We start from the raw sequence: 25,969 nt of genomic DNA, 5'->3' as shown, positions 1-25,969 counted from the left end.
CTCCTACTGGTTTTTTTTTCTCATATTTTCAAAACGTTTCCAGCAAAAGCATGAAGATAATTGAGTTATCCCAGCAGCAACATTTCCTGTTGCCAGAGGAAGGAGTCACAGCCTCTTTGTATTACACTGTGCAGCCTGTGACCCCTGTTCTTCAAATGTGCGCACACAGGGGTGGGCTGCAAGTCTGGCCAGCACAGACCAGAGCAGCACCGGGTATCGACCTGGATCTCTGCAGGATTGAGATGCCTCACAAAGACAGCTGAATGAACCTTTGTCATCCGAAGATTCATTAAAAAGGAACAATAGAGCATTCTTCTTTTAATAAAGAGCAGGCAGGGGACGACAGGGGCACTCAGAGGGAGGGGACTAGAATGGTTCAGAAGAAAAGAACAGCAGAGAAAGGGACCAGTGCTGTGCCAGCCTGGGGTCTGTTCAGCCTCAAGCAGCAGCAGCATTAAAGCTCCTGAGCTTTAAAGACTGGTAGCAGCTTTTGGAGGGGGAGAACCATTAATTTTGATATCCTCCATTTCACAAGGTAGTAGAGAGGCTGGATCGTTTCATAACCCCATTTTCCCTGAGCAACCATCCCCATTTAAATAAATTATGGAAGCATCTGTACAGACATTTTGGGCAGCATTTCACATATCTAAGGTTTGGAGTGCAAGAAACAATAAGAAATGCCTACTCATGGGCTGAAAAGCACAGTATCAGAAAAAAAGAAAGCAGGTCTGCCAAACAACCTTATTCATCAGCAAATTATACATTTCACTGGACATCATGAGAGCCCAGTTCTCTTGAGAGTGGCACTCTGGTGCCCATGTTTTTCTTTCAAGGAATATCTGCTTTCATGTCAAGTTAGTTCAAAAGAAAATATTTATTTCTGGCAGACATGCCATGCATTTTGGGATTTGAAAATCTAGCTGAAATCTCTGATTCATATTACGTATATATTACCTTTGTTTCTCTTTCGCTTCTGTCTTGATACTGAATGATTCTTATTTTTCACTGACTTTGGGTATCTATCTGGTTTTCTGAAACAGGAAGAACAATAACTATATCTCCTCTTTTCCTCCCAAGTCCAGAGATAAAACTGCTTGTTTCTGTTTATTTGCTTGTGTTTGTATGTATTTATGTGATAAGAGGCAAATGTGTGTCTCATGCATGTGTAAATAAATTGTTGAGGGAAAATAAGCAAAGTGTTATCTTTTGTTCTGAAAGCTTTTAGAGTAATGTGAATATTCTTATCTTGTGCAGAAGAGGGCATGATAATGTCCATTATCCTCTGCAAGTTTTGTTGCCTGTACACACCAGCCTGGTGTTGTTCCATTGTTTCATAGAACCATAAATGTTATCAGAGGCAACGATTCACACAGGGCATGCAATTTCTCAGTAGGCAGGTTTTAAAATTCAGAAATTTAGACAAACCCCCTGATGAGAGTTAATGGGAAGCCAGAACAGAGAACTGAAAAAAAGGCAGTGGGTTTATGGACCAGAGGACAAAAAAAAACATACCACATCCAGATCTGGGGCTCAACTGGCATGTGTCAGCTTGTAGTCAGGGTTGGAGACCATTTCTACTGTTTTATTTGTGACAGCCTGATCAGCAGGTGAGACTTTGTAGCATCTGTGCTATTTAGTGAGAATTAATGTAGAGCTGAGCAGGTAATGGCCTTTTTTTGTGTTGAGTGGTTATCATCAGACAAGGTGTTGAAAACCTTTGCTGCCATCCAGTTAAGCCAGGCTTCAGAGCCAGTGAAAATGTCCCTACCTGTTGTCCTGTCTTCCAAGTGTAAGTTTTGTGTGAAATGAATTGGACAGGAAAAAATCTGTTTCAGCTCTTCTTTCAGACTTTCTTTCAAAATCCAGAGACTGTCTGTAAGACCACCCCATGTGTGGGCGTTGATCTCTGAGCTTTGTTCTTAGGGACAAGGAAGCAACAAAGAGACAAGTCGTTCAGAAGTATTTGGCAAGCTGTTATTTAGCCAGCAGTTTTAGTCATTCTGAATGAGTCTGAAAAGAATTTAGCCTACTCTTCTATAGCAAATTTTTGATCTATTTTTTGTTCATCTGAACTGCCTCTGTGAATGTTCAGTTATGCCAGTTCAGGGCAAGACTGAACAGAGCACAGTAAGAAGCATCAACGTATAGTCTACTTGTCACCAGCTGCTGTTATACAGAGCTGTGGTATCTCAGATACAGAAATATCTCCTATTTCAGGGCTGGTAGACACTAGGAGTTCACATTCCCTTAAGAGGCAATGGGAGGTCTTAGTGCAGCAAAAGGCCATGAGTCCAGGTGGAATAACTCAGCTGATGCCAGCATGCTCTGTTCTGTTTATATTGATTACAGCTGAACCAGTTCAGGGGCTCACCACTATGTTCGGCTGTGTTGGGTTTACGTGGCAAGATTTTGATAGAGGGGAGGTAGAGGAGAGCTGCAGGGGTGACTTCTGTGAGAAGACACCAGAAGCTGTCCTCATATCAGACAAAACCAGTTTCAACCAGCTCCAAAACAGACCCACTGTTGTGGAAAGCTGAGCCCACCAGTGATGCTGGTGGTGTCTCTGTGATAATGTATTTCAGAAAGAGTAAAAAATGCTGCACAGCAGTTGTGACAGAGAGGAGTGAGAAAAGTGTAAGTGAAACAGCCCTGCAGACACCAGATGGAGAGGAAGAGGTGCTCCAGGCACCAGAGCAGAAATTTCCCTGCAACCCCTGGAGAAGACCATGGTGAAGCAGGGTGTGTTTTAATACCTTGCACAAATCCTAACTAATTTACTATTAATGAGGGCCTGGCTACACTTTTGGACAGGCTTTTTTGCAAACGCAATATCCACTAGCACAGACATTCTTTAGAGAAAATGCATTAAAGCCTTACAATACACAATGTAAATAAATGGAGTTATAAAAAAATGCATTGAGCTACAGCAAAGCTGAAGAAGAAGGCTTACAGTTAAATAAGAAACAAAATCAAGGCGAATTCAGTAATTCATTTTAAAAAGCCAGTCATGATTTGAGCACCATGTCACACCATCTGCTTGATTTTAGAATCTTACTAGGAAAGTTAACGCAGAGTAAGAAAAAAACAGGGTACTAATTCATAAATGCTCTTAGCCCAATCAGTATTTCAGTAGTCTCTGACTGCTAAACAAGAACTGTTCTTAATTTTTTGAGTGGAGAGGGAAATTAATAATGACACTAAGTAAAACTGAAGATATAATATTGATCCTAAGTGAGCATTTTACCTGTCTTGGGTTGGTTAGGGTTAGAATTTCTATGACAAAATTTTGCTTTTTTGCAGTCTTAAAGAGGTTTTATTATTATTTGTGCAATATCCCCGGTGGACATATCTAGGTGTTCCATGTTCACTCTGTAAATACAAAATAGTCTTTCCCTGTGGATTAGGTTCCTCCAGCCACACAGCAACTCTAAGTACAAGGAGGTCAAGGAAAGAGAGGAGAAATAGAAGTACAAAGGACTGTATTCAGACTACATATCTCAAGGTACTTCAACCCAAGGAGAGTGCTGAGAGTACACCTGCTGTTAAGAGCTTGTGGCTTATGATGCAATCATAGAATTGTAGAAAATTGTCACTGGAGGTTGTCTGCTCCAGCCTGCTCAAAACGGGGCTAACTTCAAAGTTCAGTCGCACTGCTCATGACCTTTCCAGTCAAATTCCAAATATATCCAAGGTCAGAGACTCCACAGCCTGGATGTCTTGGTGGCCCTCTGCCAGTTTTCCAATGTATGTCTTGCAACAGCAATAACCTTTCTTATTCTGATGGCTAAACTTCTGGTAATGGAGCTCCACCCGTGGTTAGAAATAACATACCTCTGACTCATGTTCAGCTTGCCCACCAAGACACACAAGCTCTTCTCTGCAAAGGCACTTTTGCCAGTAAAGAATGTAGCAAAGAAGACAATGTCCTTCCTTGTCCTTTGACACCCAGTCCCATAGTCAGCAGCAAGCTCTCATTTTCCTTAGTATTCCTTCTTCTGCCACAGTTCTGAAAGAGTAAAATAGATGGAGTTTGATACCACATTCACATTGCCTATTGTAATGCCTCATTCAGGTGCTGTTGGGTGAATTGTTTCCCTTACTTCACATGCCACAGTGGACAGCATGAATGTGGCCTAAACAAATATGCTCAATTTCACAAATTAAGCCACTGGCAGAGGCTGGAATAGCACTCTGTCCTGTCCCTTATCCCGTTCTTTCTCTTCACTTTGGTATTTTATTCGACTTTTTTGGTGAAAATGCTGCCTGGATTTGCTAGACTGAAGATGCATTAACAATGTGTCTGTATCCAAGGGAGACAGAAACCAATGCAACTTTGCAGCCTCACCTTCTGCAGACTTGCAGTTTGAGAACCCTGCAGGCCCCAGCAGTCATTGTACCATTCCTACATCAATATGGGCATCACATCAGTATTCCTACTAGATATAACAATAAGCCATTGAAGAGCTCCAGGAGCCTCAGTTAGTGTCTTTCAGCTCACATAATAGTTTTCCATTTCTCAGGGGCTGGCTCTGGGTCCTTTTTATAAAATGAGTAGCAGTTACAGAGATTAGCATCTCAGATCATGAAAGAAATCCCATTGCATAATATTTTCAGCCTAGAATAATTGTTCCAAATGCTTAAGAAGCTGCATTGCTTTTCACTAAAGTATTGTATGCCGGAGGAAATCATTTGAGCTGAGCACTGATGAGCATACAGGCTGCTCTTGTAAGTGAAGTAGTGCTTTATGTTTCATTCTTTTTTAAGTACAATTTTGGCAAGTAGAGGAGTATGAAGAAAGTACTTCAATCTCTGGACAACACATTACTGACATATATAATTTTCTGTTGACTTTGCTAACATCAGTTTGCAGAAACGTTACTATTTTTCTGCCTCAGTATGAAATCCAGTCCTGGTTTTAGCTGCTTTGTGTGGGTAGTGGTTGTTTTTGCAGGCTAATGGAGATTAGAGACCTATGAAATGTACAATAAGATACATCACAGTAAAAAGTTTCCAGTCAGGTATGTTAAATAGGTTTGAACAGTTTCTCTATAATATTTAGCACATACTAATATAAAACTTGAGCATGATCTGATTTACAGATAATCCTTTAGAGTAGCATCATAAAAATGTATGAGCATATAAAATGAAAAGGAAAGGGAGAAGAGCATGTGTATCTTAATAGACCAAGTACACAAAATATTGAAGTATATATTCCATTGCTTAAGGCAGAGTAATAATAAAAATTGCAATAAAAAAGAAGTGGAATATCTTTAGACTAGAAATGACCTGCCAACCCCAATTGTAAACCAAAAACAAAGTTGGAAGTATAATTTCCAACACCAGGCACTAGGTACTCCAGCCACATGTATCAGACTTCTTAATAAAAAGCAAATATATTGTTTATTAGACTCCCTACAAGTGTGGTCAAAGACGATTAATATACATGCACTTACACATGCTCGAGTACACATCCACTGACAGGTAAGCACAGTCAAATATGGAGAAAAACAAATCAACTGAAGTATTCTGTGCATCTCCGAGGGAAAAAAAAACAAAACAAAACAAAACAAAACACACAGGTTTTATTTCTCTGAATATTTACTGATCTGTTGAGAAGAAATGCTTTTGATATTGACAACTGGAAAGAGAATCTGAAGAACATTATTATTGGTCTCTGAGCTTCTTGACCATTGCTTCTGAGAACATAAATGTATGGGCTGAAATTAATCTCTTCTGCTTTTTAGCTCATATTTAAGTACTTGACTTTACCTAGGCTTTCAGATTATTATGAGCAAAAGAGCTCTCTGATCTAGATTCCTCAGATATCTTTTCAAAGGGAGATGAGGTGAACGCAGGTGAAGGTGTATACAACCATACATCTTGTGTCCCACCATTCTTACTATAGAAAGGAGCATTCCCATAACAAAACATTATCAAAAATCTCACAAGCAACAATATGTACTTTGACTCCTATTCAGGTTTTTCTCCATTTTTATTTGATCTCCTGTCTCTATAAGCTTTACTAAAGTTTTTGAAACCTAGGCATTGCCTTCATTTCTGTCTGTAAGTACATTGGTACTTATAAGTATGTAAGTATATCAGCATTGCAACACTAATAAGTCCTCATCACCAACAATAGGGAACTTATTTGCTATCTTATTTGAAAGACTCCAGATGACAGAGGTTGGCTTTCAGATTTAAATTCACAACCCCTTTTTCTGCAATATGGGTCTGTTGATTCCAGTGCAGTTTCATTGTTGTACATGAGGTTAGAATTTAGTCTACAGTGTTCATGTACTGCTGTGTCACAGCAAAACTTTTTGTTTCACTACGTGGAAAGTGGTCTTCATTAGAGTCCTGTGTTAGGTTCCCTGTCACACTGATTTCAATACTCTACTTTATAAATGACATATTTTTATACTAGAAATCAAAGGAAACTGTATCTCCAGAGCTCAAAAAACACTCATTACACGAACTTGAAATTGTTGGTCATCATGGAATTATACTTCTAATAAATTTCAACTCAAAAGTAGTTTCTTATAGGACTTACAAACGTTTTTTGCATTTAAATCCGGAAAACTCATGTGCAAATTGTTTTTGAAGAAAACAGGTTGTTATCAGTAGTTTTATCCCTAATCTGCCTCCTGTCAATTGGGAAGAGTATTATGGGTCTAATCCTGCTCTTGCTAATTCAGCGAATAAGATCAGACAGTATGTGTATGGGCACACATGTTGCCTTTATTCTGGCCTCAGCTGGGAAAGTACCTCTCTCTTTCTTCTTAAGCTGCTTTTGCCCTCCTCAAATACTGCAGAGAGGATCTGGAATGGGGGTTTAGGGCATTCCTCATAGAAGAAGGACAAAAAAGATTGTGTTAGGCTTCCATGACTGCTGCCTTGAGACCTTGAGAGACTAGGATACCAAAGCCAGCATCCGAGACTGCATAACCGCAGAATTTTTACTCCAACAAAGCAAAATTATGTGTCTGTAAAAGGAAGAGAGAAATATTTTAATGAAGTCTCCACTGCTTAGTGTTCTTGTTTTATGGTGCCACTCGGCCTTTGGCAAGAACTACCCTGTAGCCCTAATGCATTTCTTGCGTAACAGTTCAGCTGAGTAAAAAGGGCCAGATGTAATGCAGTACATGACCTCGACAAATTCATCCCTTTTATGGGAACAGAAGAAAATAAGTATCAATGAATTACATCTGACGTGTCCAAAAGATTTTTGGAAGAACAACAGCATTTATTATACTTGTTGTTCTACGTCGCATTCTGATTTATTTTTCAAATAATACATTATATAGTTTTATAAATGACTTAAGGTGGGGTTCTTTTAAGGATTAAGTAAATGTGCTCAAACCCTTAGCTGCAAGCTAAAATGCATCAATTACTTGGATTGTCATGAAGTTTTGATTGTCTTCAGTGTTTCTCCAGCACTGTTTATAGCTTAGTCCTCTCACTGAAGCAAACACTTGTACTAACAGGAATTTGGCACCACTATTTCATTCCTACACTTTGATGAACTCTGTATTTCAGGAAAACTGACCACATTGACTGGTTTTGTTTGATTGCTCATTTTTAATAGTTGTATAATTATTATGTCAGAAGGACAGAATGGATTCAGATGTGATGAGTCACACTTCTCCAGTCACCAGTAACCACACCACAAAAGGTGGTCCATATCGTCCACTAAGGGTCACAGACCATTGTCTCCTCACAGCAGAAGCAGTGCCCCTCTCCCCTCTCCCTGTGGGATACCAGGAGTATCGAGTAGTAAACACATTGGCAGTACAACCACTGGGCTGCATGTCTATTCTGCCCACCCTCTGAGCTGATGGGATGAAACTCAGTCCTGGTCTGTGCCCTGTGCCAGCACAGCATTGAGATAAAGCTGATAAAAGTCTTGAAAACGTGACCAATGCACCCACTTGGTCTCCCCACTTAACCTTCACAGAATTGAATCACTGAGCGGGAGGACCACACGTATGGCTGTCCTCACAGACATGTCTGTAATAATTCCTGAGGAATCATGTCCCTGGGCACCTCTTTCTTCTCTTCCTTTATACCCGTTGTTCTTCATGCTCTTTGTGAGGTTATCCTCATGTTATGCGTATGGTGACAGGCAGATTTATATAAAGGCAGGATCCCAAAGCCTGTAGGCAAAGATCTAATAAATTGAAATTTGAGGTTCAATGACCAGACAGTTATGACTGAGAGGATCAGAGATTACCAGACAGATAGAACATTTTAGGCTGGGGAGACGAGGGGAAAATCAAAGTGTAGTAATATAAAATCAGAAGGAAAAAATACTGCTCAGCTATGTTCTGATTATTGGCATAGATGGGAATTGCTGCTTTAATCCCTGAGAAGCTTCCATTAATTTGGTCTTTTATTTTTTTTTTTTCTTGTGAGAATTGACCTCCTGTGGATTTTTTTCTCCATTTCTTCCCACTCCCTCTGAAGAGGACCAGGCCAGTGATACACCTGCATGCTTACTTATTAAAGACAAAATGTCGTAATAGAAAGTAGAGATCTGCTAGCTCCAAAGACAAACACATTTAGTGTTTAATACTGATGAGCATATTAAAGAAAGGAAGCCTGGAGGGAGGGCTTTAATTGCTATCTGACGTATGAGCTTGTAATAGTGCAGTGTTAGTAAGAAGAAAGGAAAACTCTCCTAATAGTTACAACCAAAATTTGCTCTACTTTGAAAGTAATGAAAAATGGTTTAGGTTTTTTAGCTGTCTAACACACAAAACCAATCTGTGCTCTTCAGCACTTGTAACTCTGAGATCTCACAGTCTAAGTTTGTCAGCAGGGTGAAGGATGATCTGAAATGCACCAGAGGAAAAGTAAGCAAATACGATAGGACTCATGGTGATAAAACGATGTGATCATTCAGTCTCAGATGCTTGAAAAGTTTTTACTCTTTCTATGAAAATTTTAATTAGTTCAGTTTTTGTAGTGCGAAAAGGAATCCTAAGTCTGGAAATGAAAAAGAGGTTGAGTGGTATGGCCTACTGCTGTACATTTTTGCTGCCTATCTCCTCCCCTTCTTCACAGCTGCCTCTAAGCAGTCTCTTCCCTTAAGAAGGGTGCTGCAGCTGGAACTATGGGGAAAAGTAGAGTGCTGGAAAGAGAGACACAGCAGAGATCCAAGGAGAACCTCTGGTGTAGCACCAAGAAGAATTAAGCAGAGTGCCAGGGACCAGTACAAATGTGAGAGTAGAGCGTATCCTGAAAATGGATGGGAGAAACTGGGAGGTCTCTTGCAGAAGATAAATTAATAGGAATTATGCAAAATACTTCATTAACTAATGTGCCATATCATCACAAGAAGCAATTTGAACATCAACATTGATGGAGTCTCCTCTGCAATCAGATCTAGGTTGTGAGCTAGATCACACACATCAGATACTTACAGCTGAGAGCAATTACTCATAAAAGAAGCCCTACAGAAGTAAGTGAAGCTGTTGTTGCAAGTGGAGAGGCCAGAATCTAGTCCTCATCAGAAGCTCTACTCCACTTGAAAATATTACTTTTGAAAAAATTGCCCTTGAAAAAATTGAACATCTCTGATTTTCAGACTACAATGACCCAGTATGTTAAATCACAAGGCTAAAAGTCAGTTTAAGAGCCCTTGCAATCATGAGACACCAACTCCCATCTCTCACAGGAGAGCAGAAGTCACTTCTGGAGATGTGTGCAACACAACACAATGTTCACAGCAGTGATGTGCAGCCATACCTGTCACTCCTCTGTCTCTTGTGCCATGTAACAGCTTAAGGCCAGCAGGTCATTTCTTCACACATTCTCTCAACACAGAGCTTCTGTACAGAGCTGAAAGACAGTGGGGACCCAGGGGGCAATTGTCAGGCAGCCCTGACCCAGTTCATGGAGAAACAGTTCTCTGAGGTGTATAATATTTTTGGACCAGGATTGCAGCCTCAACTCTCTTCTCCCAGGATGCCAGCTCCATCCCCAAAACTGCACAGTTATAATGTAGGCACAAACAAGAAAGTACCTATAATAAGAAAGTCAAGGAGAAAAAGAAGAAAATCAGCGTTCAATGCACTGAAAACAACAAACCTGACAGAAGGAAAGGACAGAAGACTTGCTATATAAAGGTCTCTAAAAAGAGATTTATACTCAGTGAGAAACAAAACTAATTGAAAATGCATAAAAAGGAGAGAGCTTGACAGTCCTCATTAAATTGTTCCTGTTGTTGTAAAGATAAAAGAAACACAGTTTGAAACAAAAGGTTGAGTAGAAATTTAAAATCCAAAGACAAAATTTTCAGTGAAAGGCACAGGCAAAATTAAGCACAAGGGTTGTCAGATATTGGTTAGAGTTCCTGACTGATTTTGACAAACGGAAAGATAAATGCATCAAATATAGTTATACTCGAAGCAGAGACAGGTAGAGACTGTGAGATTATTCTTTGACACTGCTGTGCACCTTGAGGTCAGGCTGGAGAGAGTGGCTCAGGAAATAATCTTCCAGCTATGGTCAGAGTGCTGGTTAGAAGCAGCTTTACTTACTTAGTTATTGTTTACATCAAGGGTCCAAAAACACATCCTGCAAGGCCAAGAAAAATGATCTGCAGTATATTGCTTTTATAGTGTTTTCAATTAACAATGTGATTCTAAAGGTTTGCAGTAGGTCAAAGTGTGGTTCAAAATGTTCAGGAATCACTGGTTTGGGGAATTCACTGCTTGGTGGATAAGCAGTGGGAGCCCTTATTTGCAGCACAGAAATCATTACTGAAAAGGCAATTTTTACAGTGCTTCCATGCCGATGTCTGGCATACCACAGCGTTTCTCTAAGCATGACACACAACCTTCGGAAGGGGAAAGAATTACAGTGGAGGCATAATATTAATGATTCAAAAAGTCTCATGTCACAACCCTGAGCACTGCAGTATCTAATTATTAGGCATAACGATTTGCGCACAGGCTGTGTCAAATAATGATGGGAGAATTAGACACCTAAAAATGGAGCCTGCCCCCTGCAGAAGGTCAGTGTAAGCCAGTTGATGGAAAAAAGCCCAAGTAGTGCTGTGGGACTGAATTCCTATTCCCTCACAGAATCCTGATCCATGCTACTAGGAGGGCTACATCCTCCAAGAATATAGAGTGAGCCATCATCCTAACTGAAACAGGTTTTTCTTCCAAAACCTGAAGAAGAGAGAGGATAGGAAACAGCTTTTTTTTTCCAAAGGGCAGGGAAATAAGTGCAGGTGTTCCCCCTGAATTCCAACCTTGATGTTCAGTGCAGTTGAATCAACTGTTGGAGGACTGAGATCAAAAAGATTTTCTGCATGAGGAATTTGACCCTCCATGAAAGCTCCAGTCTCCAAAAGCTTTACTCACTATTGGTAGGTAAAGTATTTTCTCTATGTCATAATTCAAAAATGAAAATTAATGAGTTAAAAAAAAATATAAGAATTCTTGTAGCTGTGGCTTCATTGTGCAATTAAAACAGTACCAAATTTTAGGCTTGGCTTGCTGAGTATTTATGCATGTTATGAAATACAGGCTGCATGGAAAGAGATTGAGAAAATCCCTTTCCAGCATTCCCTATAGCATTTCTGGCATACACATGCGGAGTGTCTATACTCATATCTCTCTGGGTAGAGAAGTCTCACATAACCTTCCAAAATCCTTGCTTTTACCATTGGGCATCTAGCAAATTTTCCACAAAACTCCAGACTTTTTAAAGAACACTGAAACTTTACAGAGTCCACATTTTAAAATGTGATGGAAGGATGCATAGTGGCCCAAAAGCTCTATTTCTGAAGGATCCATGAGAAAATTCAAGTACTATAAGTGATCTCTAAAAAGTTAGATTTTGAAAGGGCTCTGGCATAAAGCTTTTGAATGTAGTCTGAAATAGAGAGGGAGACATTATTAAAAAGGGAGAATACTCATGGAAAATCTATTTCTCTACTACCCGTGAAAAGAATGGTAGTGGTCAGCGTTATGAAGCATTATGCCTGAATGACTGAGAGGATTGGCAGAGAGACACTGAACCTCTCAGTTATGGGACATGAATTCAAATAGGAATGGGGTTAGTAGTGACAGAAAGTCATTACCATGTCACTGCAGTTTGCTAACGTTTAGAGATTCACTGGTGGCTTGAGTCCAATTACTCGCACACAAGAGGTCACATTACAAAATGCACTATCAAAACTGGCAGAGGTAGGCAAACCCATTTCCACTCTTTGTATTATAACATGCTGCTACCTTTCTGTATCCAAAGTTATCCATTCAAATTTGTGTCGAGACGCAAAGCCAGTGTGGTGAAGCGTTCAAAGTCCACACTGTACAATCTGATGAAAAGAAGACTTGAGTCTCATGGCCATTGATCCAATACTTCTCATGTGTAATAATTGCAAATTTCCCTGTTTAAGCTATGTAATGCTAAGCTCCTACAGTCTGCAGAGGCAGCGCCTGGAAGCTGGGAGGGTGAGGGTTAAGCTGTCCATGGGCAGAGCAGCTCACACAGCATTTCGGTTTCTTTGCAAGAAAGGGGATATAACTATGCTCAGCTGAAACAAATTACTCTGCCAGGAAACTTTAAGTGGATTGAATGCTATAACATCTCCTCCTCCTCTCAAGGTTTGGGGTGATTTAGCACTGATGGAAAGCTGAGTTGTGAGGAGCCTTGAGTGAACTCAGAAGAGGCTTTTGTTTTGCAAGGCTTGAAGTATGTGAATTGCTTCATTTTTCCTGGACTTATCTGAGCAAGCTCAGAAACCCCTGAAAACTGGAAAAGAGCAAAAAAGACAATTAAACCAAGGCAAATAATAGTACCCCATTTTCCCAAAAATAAGACCTACCCTGAAAATAAGCTTTAGCATGATTTTTCAGAATTTTTGAAGATGCTGAAAATATAAGCTCTACTGCAAAAATAAGTTACAGATAATAAAAAAAAGACAATTTCAATAGTGTTCAGGCAGCTATACACGTAAAAAAGTAATAAATTTTGTACCAAAAATTAATATAAGACTCTGCCCTATTTTCAGGGAAACAGGGTAAATAGTCTGTTGCAGCTAATAACTTCCACTGAGGTGTTTTCTCAAATATATTCCAAATAGAAAGGCACTAAAATGTCACGAAAGAGGAAAGACCTGAATTTTGGAGGCAAAATAACGGTAGATGTTCTCAGAAACATTACTTTCTTGACTAGTAGCTAGAAAGGGACACTAAGATCCTGGACTGTGATAAATATTCTACTGCACAAAAGTTATAGAAAGGAATTATTATTACCTTAATGGGAAAGTTCTTGGTCTTATCTAAGTGTATGTATATATATATATATGTGTGTGTGTGTATATAAAAATGTGCAAAAGTAGTTTTTACTCCTGGTTTAACAGATTCAGAGTTAGGATTAGAGAAAAATTACCTGAAGTATTCAATATTTGGCAGAGATCCCTAGTGAGTTAGGTCAGTAGCAGTGTCACACTGACACCAGCTATTTTGTGTTTTCAGCTTTGCCTGAAGGATTGTAAAAACAACACTGGGCCATCGGTGGTTATGTTAGCAAGCAAAAAACTAGCTTGGCCTAACTGGCCAGTGATGAATGTGACACAATAGCCTATTTTCAAAAGAGGTGAAAATATTTGAAGCAAAACAAGTAATAAAGAGAAAGCTGTGAGGATGGGGACTTCTGTTTATTTTTAAAGAGAAGGAAATAATTCCGTTTATGATTGCAAGAACACTTTTTCAAATATTTTTATTTTCACTATTTTAACGTATTAAGTTCCAGTGTTGTCTAACAGGACTAAATAAGTGGAAGAAAAACCAGAATGTTTTTAAGTTGGAAGGTATGACAAAGGGCGAAGACAAAGCTGCACTGCAGACTGGGAATTTGCTGGGAACCATCTTTAGATCTTGATCTGCTCATTAGAGTGCTGAACAGCATTAAAGCCAGCAGTGGCTAAAACCTCTGTCAGTCAGAGTTTTACTTGAACATGGGAGCAGCTGGATTTGATTCCCAAGCGAAATCAGTGCTGTGCCCAGCAGCCGTCACAAAAAAAGGCATAGCTGTCCTTGCAAAGTTCCACAGTGTTTTTCTAGTGTTAATGTGATTTATACTTAAAGCAGTTTGACCTGATGGCTAATATATACTCAAAAGAAATTTGGGAATGGACTGGAAGATTAATGCTTTGTTTTGATTTTGCTGCTGTTTAGCACAAGTATTGCTGCTAGAGGAAAGTCTGTAGGAGAAATTAATTACGTAAAATTTTCAGCAATATTTCTGGAATGAACATTGTACCCAGAATATACCTAATCACAAAATGGGAAAATTCTCGTCTCCGCTCCACTGAAGGTGGCACGTCAAAACGTACTCCTGGGCTTCAGAAAGATGCATTTGGACCTTCACCAAAATCTGTGCTTCACAGCTCAATTCTAATTTTAGTCATGATGCTGAAGTTTTGCTAAACAGTGTGTTACTAGAAGAATACAGAAATGTGTGGTGTTGTCATCTTCCTCATGCCCCTGGGGTGTCTAAGAACAGAGAGCATTCACGAACCAAGGCCAGATGGGGGAGATGTGTGATATTTAGCAGCTGCCTTTGGAATAATTTCCCAGGAGCGATGTGGCAAACCCTGGTCTCTCCTGCTGGGAATCAATGGAGCCGGCAGCTGGACTCTCTTCACAGCCAGCCTTGGCATAGTCAATGAATCTCACATTATTCTCATTTACCACCTGTACCATGGGTTCTTCATTCAGTCTTCCCTAGGCAGTATGGCCAGACCCTCACCTGAAGGCATTGCTCATGTTCCACCCCTAATCTTTGATGTGAAGAGTAGCTACTTCTGAAGGTGGGGCTTTTTTATATCCTGATATTCATGTTTTTTCTGGTTAATGTCTCAAGCAGGAACTGCTGGAAATTCTTTATACTCTATTGTATTTGTATCAATGTACTTAAAATGCAGAGTGTTTGGGATCAGTGTGCATTCATCTATTCACAGGACAAAAAAGCTGCACGTCTTTAAACCTAAATGTTAATACAAATCTATGAGTGCATTTTCTTTCTCTGATTAGCACAGGTACTGAGTGAGCTATGCCATTTGAACAATTATTTTGTAATAATTATGTCATGACAGTCAGCAAGACCCCCACACTGTGCCAGAAGTCTAACAGCTCCTTTTCCTCTGTCAGTGATAGAGGGGGCAAGTAAGGCAAATCTTACCAGCTCTCACCCATAAAGATTTGGACTGAGAAATAACAAGGATGAGAAATCAAATATTGACATCGTGAGTAATAACAGCTCGCTGTTCAAGTTGGAACCAGAAAAATAAGCTATTCTGAACTTGTACATGCCTCTTCTTTGAAAACCGTGTGCAGTTCTGGTCTTGCACACTTGTAGGTAGTATAGAAGTGTATTAGAGAGTAGATTCTGTACGAGCTGAATATGACTTGTCAGGCTAGAAAAGACATAAGGTAAATAGGTATGAAAAGAAAAGTAGCAGGAGGAGAGTGGCTAGAGATCACACACCGGCTGGTTTTTGAGTATGAGGACCTGGTTGGGGGCATCCTACGAAGCAAGGAACCACAGCCAGAATAGTCAAAATGACCGTGACCAAGGAATTGCCACACAGTGTTGTGAATGCCAAAAATGTGCATCAATTTAAGGGGACAAAATAAAGCCCATGGAACTGTGATCCACTAAGGATCACTAACTACAAATAAATTACAATTTTGCTGCTTCTTGAGTTATTTGTAAGCAGTTAGAGGATGGAAGATCATTCAAGGATATTATCATGTGTATTTAGTCTACTTTTTTTCCTTATATGTTTGTTTGCTTCAGGTTGAATTTCGGAGACTATACTAGGCTTAGTAAAGCTTTGACCTCACCTCTTACTGGTATTATTTTGTTTATTTCTAAGCCTTGAAAGACCTGGTCAGTTCATCCTATATATCTACTTGTCTGTGGGTGCATGCATTGACAAAAGAATTGTTAAAAAATTAGGTCTGGACTAAATAAGTGATACAAGTCATTGATTTTTAGCAGCAAAGACTTTGGACCATTTTCTCTTAGAGAAGTAAGTCAGAACTGTAAGGGCAAAGATCCAATTGTCCGGTTTTTTTCTTTGAGTTAGTGTTGGCTTCACATAAAATAGAATGAAAAGAGGGGAATGTCTACATCAGGGTCCAGAAAATGTAAAGTATCTGAGTGACAGAGGAGAAGTATATTCTTCCTGTAATCATTTGTACCTTTTTATGAATAATTAAGCAGCCAAGCTTATCACCAGTGTGTCTTAAAGACTTGAAATTCTGAAGTAATACAACAAAGTAATAAATGAATTCTATGTTAAATAGATATAGTATTCTTAGGACTAACAATGATTTTAGGAAATGAAGACATTTTTACTTCTGTCTCAGTCTTCTGTATCTAGCCCTGGATCATTTCACATTCACATACAGTGGTGTTTTAAAAATGTACAGGTTGAATCCTCAAGGCAACACAGTTGAAATGCTTATTTTGAAATTCCACTTAAACTTATTACCAGTAGCAATTTAAATTATCTGGTTTTGGATGTAATGTTGAAATAAATGACTAATTAGTGTCAACTTGCCAGCATTTAGTCACCAAGCAGCTTGAAAGCTCTAGGGAACAGCTTTATAACAGTGCAAAGCACCCTCCTCAGACAAGGACACCATTTTGCAATTGTCAGATATAATTTGACAACTCTATAATATTGCTTTATATGTAGCACTTATTTTTCTACTCTCAAAATGGATAGATTATGTTATTCACTGATGGCCTTTTTTTAACTGATCTTGAGGTCAAAGTGGTTAACTGATATTTGGTCGCTTGAAGCATATCTGCTTAGTCCTAGAGCCAACCTTGTTGCGAAGGAAATTAATTGAGATTGGTTAATTCACACATCTGTGATAGCACAAAGGCAGGACTGAACCAGTCACTCCTTCTGGAGCATGTGGCAGTCCAGCTGATGAATTTTATTGCTGATGTACAGTCCTCCATCCACTGTAGTAAGCATAATACCCCACCAAATACATGGTGGGGTAAACATCTCCATCATGGAAGCTGGTGCTGGAAGCCTCAATTCTGCTATAGTCCATAATGAGCCATGATGTTACATCATTAAAAAAGAAAAAAAAAAAAAAGCCAAAAAGGGATTTGGAAGAGTAAGTCAATGCCTTCCTCAGTGGCCAAAGACCCTCAGCAGTGATGTTCATGTTCTCAGTGTCACCTTTCAGCACGATAGGGCTCGGGCACTGGGAGGGGCCCTGCAGCGTAAGGGCATTTGCACTTGCTGCAGAAGCCTGATACCCTGTGAAAAGTTGTGTGAAGCTCCCTTTGCCCCCAAACTCTAAAAAAGGCCTAATTTTACTTATGACTCTGGATGATGGCCAGTGTGATGTGAGCACCACCACATTTAGGTAACACTAGGAAAGGCAGTTGGCAAATTTTGCATCAAGAATAATTTCTCTGCTATGTTGCTTTCCTTAGTCATAAAAAGTGTCTGATCCATTCAGAAATATTCTCTTTTTCCTAAAAACAAATATGCTTATTTTAGCCTCTGAAGTCTGAGCAAAACAAAACAAAACAAAATGCCACCTTAGCACTATGTCTGTGTAACTGCAATGTAGCTGTTAGGAGTCAGCTGAGCTGTGGTTTAAATAGCCCCTGTATAACAAGAACCAGGTATCATATTTTCATATTTCTGTGATGCTTTGCAGCAGCTCAGGAACAGTTAGGATGTTAAATTTTCCTACGAAGTGAGGGAAAGATGACCAAAAAAAAAAAAAAAAAGAAAAAAAATATACTCTTTACCACTTGGGGTTTAATATTTTATGGTAAATGAAAACAGAAGGACTTTGGTTATCTCTATGTCTATCTTCAGTACAAGAAACTGGGATTGTTTCCTTGGGCAAGTTCTTTTTTTTTTTTACTTCTAAGTACTGAAGCCCACTTTTACAAATCTATTTAAGCTTCTTAGATAAAAGCCCTGGTGCACATGCAGAAAAAGATCCCTGAATTTTGTTAGAAATTTTGTATTTCAGAAGCTGCAAACTCAACCAGGTGCAGCAGCAATAGTTTGAATCTCTTCCTGGGAAGCCCAGGGAGTGCTGCCACTCCTGAGAAGCAGATGTGGTTTTCATCATTCATGAGTGATCATTCTGGCCAGCTCTTGGAGGAACATTTGTGGACCCCAGAGGGGACCACGTCCATCACTACTGAGCAGAAGATAGGGCAATTGCAACAGAAGGCCCTTTGGAGCGATAAAAGCAGACGGGAAGATTATTTGCAATTCCATGCAGAATCTCTCCAGGCTGGAATAAAATTTGGAATAAACTGTGTAATGTTCTGCGTCTCACACTAACAGCAATATTTTGTATTATTAGAAATTACTTTTCCAAAATCATTAGGCTATTTTAAGACCTAGGTGAGGCTGCAGATTCATCATGATTACTGTTAGTGTCAGAAAGGCTGGGAATTGCTTTTCTTGCCTTCTCCCCTCTGCTGGCACGTAAGCCCATGCCCAATTGTGTGGCTGGCTGCCTAAAAGCATGGGCCGATGAGCAGCTGTATAATCTTCGCTGAGAGTCTCACCAGAGCAGCCTCTGGGGCTCTGCCTGCAGCTCCTGGAGAGCAGGAAACAGCCATTAGCTGAGAGGGAAACAAGAGGGCAGATGTATCATCATCATCATCATCATCATCATCATCACCATCATCATCATCTCACCCAGGTGGGTGAAGCACCACCTCTGCTCAGAGCAAGAGAGCAGCTAGAGGATGGGAGGACAGACCTGGTCCTGGAGAGGCAGGGCACCATTCTGTTAACCACCTCCAGTGCAAAAAGCTTGAATTCTGCCTGGATGACACGCTAAACCCACTGGGAAATGTGATTTGTCTCCCACACATGAAAGAAAAAAAAAAAGAGACACGCTGGTTTCTACTGTTTAGTTTCCATGGATTTCGTGCTGTTTTCATTGTTCATTGGTCATAAATTCCCTTTCTTTTAAAAATAAATATTACCAAGTTAATTTTAATGACTTTTCACTTATTTTACAACTCCTTCATTTTCTGACACGTTTTAAATGTTTGAAAGCAGAAGTGTTACTACCTTTCATTTTCAGCAAATAAGATGGGAGCAGACAACAGATCTCAATCAATGCAATGTTTTATAAAGAATGTAAATAAATTCAAATGGGGTGGGAGCGGGCACATGTATTTGTAACACGTATTTTAAAATGTTTTTGCATTTATTTTTAATGGCGTTTATGCCCTCTAGTGTCAGTAAACGTTATTGCAGCTAGATTTTTCGAATAGTGGCATTTTTTTCCTTACATATATCTGTTACTATTAGCCTAAACGACTTCATCCTTGTAAAAACGTCTGTCCTAGATTTATTCCTACTACATATGTCCTACAATTTCAGATTTTTAGTGTAGAGGTCACCACTGGGGGGAGGGGGGTGTGTGTTTCTATCTGAAATAAGCTATTGCAAATATGAATTTCTGATCTGTAAAACATACAGAAAAATATTGTTAACTTACATTTTCTATTATTACTTACTTTATCCTCCACCATACGCTTATGTTTTTCAGCATCAGATATATGTCACTCTTCAGTTAGAAAAGTAATATTGCTTTGGTAGGTGGATGTCCACAGGTGAGCACTGACATGGCAATGCTTACTTTACAGATTGGGCATTTGTAAACCCAAAAACCTCCATATTTCCCAAGATCATACAATAGCTCAGCCTTCTTGTGTGTTTCAAGCTGCATTTTGTGCCCCTGAATCTGTCCTGCAAAACACTAAGAAATTGTGCCCACGTTACTCAGATCAGTACTTAGAAAGTGCCAGTATTTGCAAAATAAGGGAATCCACTGGCTTGCTGCCTTCCCTTGCAGTAAGGAACAAACTATGCAAATGTGGTCTGTCACCTGTTGAATACAAACAACTGGGACAAGCTCACATGCCCTTAAATCCATCCTTACATCCCTGTACGACGTCACTTAGTGAACGATGTTCACAAACCTCAAGCAGCAGCGTGTCTGACCTGTCTTCACTATGTCTAGTGAAACCTGGGCATTAGTCTTACCATGTAGTTTCTGACTTGTGATTTGATAAAACTTGATCGACACATCTAGTTTGTCATAGGCTTTTCCCTCCCCTGTTTGGCTAATGAATTGTAATGCACATGATTGATGACAGAGATCAGTACAACATCTCTTTTTCTTCACTTATCCAGAGCGTACAATATTGGGATGACACTTTTGACATTACAAAATTAGATTGTCAGTACAAGTCATAAATGCCCAAAGACTGACTTGAGCTTTGGCCACACTAATAGACATATGTGGAACAACTATATACAAACTATATACAAGACTGCAAATAGGACAAAAAGCATGTAAAGGAGAATATGTTTGCAGTTACAGTCTGAAGAGCAGTAAGACAGGCAGGGTAGCACTAGATAAAACCTTGAAACTGTTCTCTTTTCAAAAGTGACCCTGTGAATATTGCTTAATAAGATGACATATTTGTTGTCTCTGTGACTGGAGAGATCAGATTTTCTGCAGAATTTAGAATTTCTTTTAGAGATCGAGTATAATTTTTCCACTTTGAAATACAAGCACCACAAAGCTACCCTGCCATCTGAAAATGGAGTTATGTTCTTTTTCGGTTTAGACTTTTCAAGGAAGAAAGCAATTACAGGTGAGGTAAAGGAAGAAATTTTCACTTAATTTTGTCACCTGCTTCCACTGGTGGTATTTGGTGATTTATGGGTTATAACTAAAGGTAATGTTTAATCCTGCAGCAGGAACTTCATTAACAATTCTGCTTGTGCCTACACTAGACTAAAATCTGTGTCACTGTCCCCAAGGAGAACAAGGCTAACCAGGGTAAATGTAGTAAATACTCTGTTTTGTCACAAAACTGAGCAAATATGTTTCTAACCTGTGCAGGAAGGCTAATTTCTTCAAAGTCATTTTTTCTGACTGCAATTTTATTTAAATATCTCCAACACAGTGTTTATCAACAGGAGAAAAACTAATTATGTAAGAGTTGCTAATGATGTGAAAGATATTATAAGCACTAAAAAATGGACAAACAACCTTACATTTGGAAAATGTCACCGAACTACAACTTATTGGAGCCAAAATAGAAAAATAAACAAAAGCAAGTTATTTTAAAGTAAGCAGTATATCTATCTATCCATCATTTTGCTCAGAAGGTAAGAAAAACATTGCAAAATACCCTCATGTATCAAACAATCATTATTTTCTTATTTCACTCCATAACACAGAAATACTGTGAAAAGACATCTCCTTATGTCAAGTAGGTAGGTCCACACATAAATACTGAAATGTTAGCGATGGAACAGCTAATAGCTCCTGTCACCACTCCTAAAGCATCCGTCTCCACTTAATTCACGTAATTACAGTGTCACATTATCAACATGATCAACTATATCCCTGAGCAACTTCAAATTAATTAGAGCCAGAAATGCCTCCTGTCCGCAGCAGCCGTCAGTGACAATGTGAGCTTATGAAGGTTCAGTAATTCCACATTTCAAGTGACAGGCATCTAAATATAGGTTTATAAATGTGTTTTAAAAGATCTGTTCCATTTGTACTAGGCATGTGTAAATTTTGCGATCCAAGATCTGACTGCATCAGGTGTATGTAAATATATGTTGCCTTTTAAATAGCTTTCTGTTGATAAACTTTGATTCAATTTAAGAAAATGCTTAGATCTTATCTAGAAAATGAAGTAAAACAGTAATAAATACTGTGAACCAGCAATGATTACTGGTGATACGATCCTCGGACTTCTAAGCTCACCACCCTGGCCCCATGCCCACTACTCTCCTCACTGCTCCACCTCAAAAAAGTGGACTTAGGTGATGGGGATCCCATTTGTCAAAGGGACCTTGACAGATCATTTATCCACTTCCCTGCTTAAAGGCAAGAACAGCTGGGCATGCATCACTCCTGACAGCTGACAGTCAGCTCTGGCTTTAGGAACACAAGCACCAAAAATGCCTGTATTGTACGGTGCAAATGTTGATGTGAAGGAAAGCATGTCTTTCTTTCTAGTATTTTTCAAGTTTTATATATCTTGTAATTAAGACCAGCTATATTAATAATTTAGAAGATGGATTCTGTTACAGTATATCTTTTAATCCAATCCTACATGTCACAAAATCAGAAACTAATAGCATTCAAATATTGAACCGGGTGAGGGGGCTTTTTGGTAGAAATATTAATGTATTTTTTCCTGTGAATATTTTACACTTGGGCATGCTTTTTAAAAGAACTAAACATTTATTTTATACAACATAATCTTTGACAATATTCTAAGACTTGATCACCTATATTTTATCTTCCTGGATGACAATTTATTTGAATATTTACATTTAAAACCTTCTCTTGTCTTACAAAATATAAACCATTCATCTTCACCTACAAGGTGATACATAGTCTCCTTTTGACATATGCTGAGCTCTCATTGCTAGAAAGTGTTCTCTAACCTGACATAGATTCTCCATCATTGGATATCCTCATCCCTTTTAACCTGTCCTTCTCATGAACAGGTGCAAAATTTGTACCTTCCCATCTTCTCTATTGTTTTTCCAATTCCTGCTCAACAGACAGGTTCTGTTTTCCAGATAGCATTTTCCAAACACTGCCCCTCCTGCAGTTTTATTTCTTACCTTTTCTTGTGTTAACAGTTTCTAAATTCTTTGCAATAGGTAGTGTGTTATGTCTCTGCTCTCAAGCATACTAAATCCACATGCTACAATCAATGTCTAGTAATAATATAAATTCCAGTAAAATTAAAACAAAAGAGTATCAGAAGGTACTTTATCTCTTTATTAAACTCTGTAGTATGTATTTACATACTTGTCTATAGAATATGGCAGTCCACAGAGCGCAAAGAGCTGGAGTGCCTCTACGTCCTTCAACAGCACTATGTTCTTACTTGCTGGACAAAACAATAGCCAGCAGCATAAAGAAAGCTGGTAACCCTAGTCATTCTGAGTACTGCTGGGATTCACGGTTAGAATTTGTTTGGTTTCTTGTTTGTTGCTTGAATTTTTTGTGTTTGCTTTTGGCTAAACTGTAGATGGGACCTCCGGAGGCCAGCTAGTCCAGCCTCTCACTCACAGACAGCCTATCAATAACAGTAGCTTAGGTCAGCCATACTTTTGTCTAGCCAAGTGTTGAAAATCTCCAAAGACAGAAAGTCCATTATCTCCTAGACAACGTGTTCCAAAATTGCACTACCTTCCTAAATGAAAGTTGTATATCAACCTAGTGAGACAACAGATTATTCAGCTTGGTATCTAACTTACCAAGTGGTTTCCCTAGGATCTTACCAATGGAAAGCGATGAGTTCTTCCAACACACAAACAGCACGAAGACTTAATTTTGACACTGATTATTTTCTTTTTTCCATGGCAAGGTGACCCTCTCTCCATTGCAGTAGAGGCAGCCTGGGAAACTAGAGTAGGTGAAAGAATGTTGCCCACAATTTGATCGACAGGACATCCAATATTAGCTTGAAATTATAATTATGTGTGCAGAACACTGAGCAAGCTCTGTGTGTGTGTATGCTTATGTATATAAAACATTACTTGTATGCAGCGATTATTATTTGCAAGAGAAGTAAAATCCATTGTGCACTTAATTAATCCTGAAATTCAATACTTATAAGAGATTTTGTCATTACTAAATGTTTTGTTTTCTTTAACCCAGGTATGGTGACATGGTGCCGAAGACAATAGCTGGCAAGATCTTTGGTTCAATATGCTCCCTGAGTGGGGTCTTAGTCATCGCTCTGCCTGTTCCTGTAATTGTCTCCAACTTCAGCCGTATTTACCATCAGAATCAACGAGCAGACAAGCGCAGGGCACAAAAGGTGAGCTCATAATTTTTCTCGTTTTGTTGTTGAACAATAGATTAAATATGACTTTTCTATGTGTTGTACATTTGAAAGTGAGTTTAGTTTCTTAGCAAGAGAAGTACTATATGTATGTGCTACATGCCTACCCAGTGTCCCAGATGCAAATACTTCGTGGGGTTTTGGTTTTTTTGCGGGGGGCAGGAAAAAAAGGTTCCCTTATCTTTTCTGTCAAAACTTACAAATCTATTATTGTGGTAATTTATCCTACTTGTTAGACTAGATCTAGTATTTTCAGGCAATAGCTTCAGTGCCATCCACTGAAGATTTCTGTGTATTTTTCAGGCAGACTTTCCACCAGAATCTTCTGAGGAAAATAATAGCCAAAAAAAGAAAACCCCTTATAATGATTTCTAATGTCTGTCTTAACAGCCTGCTTCACTAATCCATGTGTTTAATTCTCAGGTTCAGTCCCTGGGGGATCTGATTATTGGGGAACTTGTCTCCTCAGCTCTAATTTGTGTAAAAGGCTTCAAAAAAACAGCTTAATCAGGGAAAGCTGAAAGCAAAAGTCTGTTTTTCCAGCTTCCTTGATTTGCTGAGTCTCCCACTGAAATATCAACTAGCTCTACAACAAGACAGTTTCCCTCCCTGACCCATCAAGCAAGGTCAGGAGCCAGGAAGAACTATTGACCAGGAGAGATGCAGCCAAGCCTGGACAGTCATCTTCATCTCCGCATCACTGCCAGTGTCCTAGTCTCAATCCACTTCACCCAACCCGGTGATGCTAAGCAGCTCAGATGGTCTCCATTGGCACCTGGAGACCTGATAGAGGAGCCAAGAGGCATCGCCTTCTGCTCATCTGCTGGTGGCAGTTGAAAGGCTGCACAGGTTGCAAGATTTCCAAGGTTGAAGTGTCACCACCTGGGGTTTTTGTGGTCCCATGACCTCTCTTCAGAGGTCCTGAGTCTCCAGCAATGACATATAATACATAAACCAGGGAACACAGGCTCCCACAATCTGCTTCATACAAATGACAGCACCAGATTTAAAGATACAAAATGTTTGTGTGTTTCTTTCTGCCCACTTTTTGACTGATTTCTTCATAAAAAGGAAGTGAAGTAGATATACACAGTGATACCATCCCCAGAAAAATCAGGAGAAGCAGAGGCACATGGCCAAGAACACCAGTCATAGGCCCGGGCTGAAGATATTGCACCCTTTTGTGGCCAGATCTTGGAAAAATGCTGTCAGATGAGGAAAATGGCCATGAAAGAAACCAGACGTATCGCAGAAATGTCACACCTGTCTAGAAACTTGACTTCAAATATATGGTGTTTCAGTGGTTCAAATACCACACATGACCTTTCTACTAATTCTGCACAGCCTTTTCCATGCTTTTTTGTCCCACATGCTATTTCCAGCTGTGTGTTCCCCTGTCCCACAGCTGGAACATGGAGAGAACACGTCGCGTCTACACTTCATTGTTTTTGTTGAGAACTTTTCCACTTCTGTTTGCGTAATGGCAGCAGACAGAGAAGGAACAGTATGTATCAGCCAGAACACAATGCTTCATTACTGTGCCTCCAAGCATTGCGCCTGTCATGGATAACAGATCTGCTTGATCCCAGCAATCAATGTGCCTGTTCTGAGCTTTCATAATAACTGCAGACACAACCAGCCTTACTTCAGATAGAAACTATTTCCTACTGCATGTCATGAAATAAAATTTTCTATGCCTGCTTTACACTTGCCAGTGAAAAGGAGATGGACACAAGAAAATACCTTGCAAATATTAGATTGGCAGGCTGGCTGCTATTCTCCATAATCTCTTCCTGAATAGAAACTGCCTGAGTTAATAACTGACTTTTTCTCCTTGCAAAACAGTGAGCTCATTGTGTGTTTCCAACAGGAATATAAAGTGATGAATGGCAATCCTGCCAAGCGTCTTTTCCTCTGCTCCCCAGAGCAATGCCAAAAGTGAGGATGAGAGATTTCCTCTGACTGTGTTTATACCCTGCTTGCTTTGGAGAAAATGATTTTGAGGTCTGATTAATTTAGCACTGGATGTGTG

At 39.4% G+C, this 25,969-nt stretch overlaps 1 protein-coding gene across 1 annotated transcript in view; it reads left to right on the top strand.

Annotated features, from left to right (window-relative positions):
- Positions 1–25,969, top strand: part of KCND2 (potassium voltage-gated channel subfamily D member 2) — a gene marked incomplete at both ends in the record, with an annotated part of 266,062 nt that overhangs the window by 225,770 nt on the left and 14,323 nt on the right. The window contains one exon of the mRNA XM_080363167.1: positions 23,751–23,913. Coding sequence (XP_080219293.1) covers positions 23,751–23,913 — 163 coding nt within the window. The remainder of the gene's footprint in view (positions 1–23,750; positions 23,914–25,969) is intronic.

This window comes from Nesoenas mayeri (genome assembly GCF_963082525.1).
Source record: "Nesoenas mayeri genome assembly, chromosome: 1".
NCBI lineage: Eukaryota > Metazoa > Chordata > Aves > Columbiformes > Columbidae > Nesoenas > Nesoenas mayeri.
The sequence above is the reverse complement of the archived record's forward strand: the minus strand, read 5'-3'. Positions and strand labels throughout refer to the sequence as shown.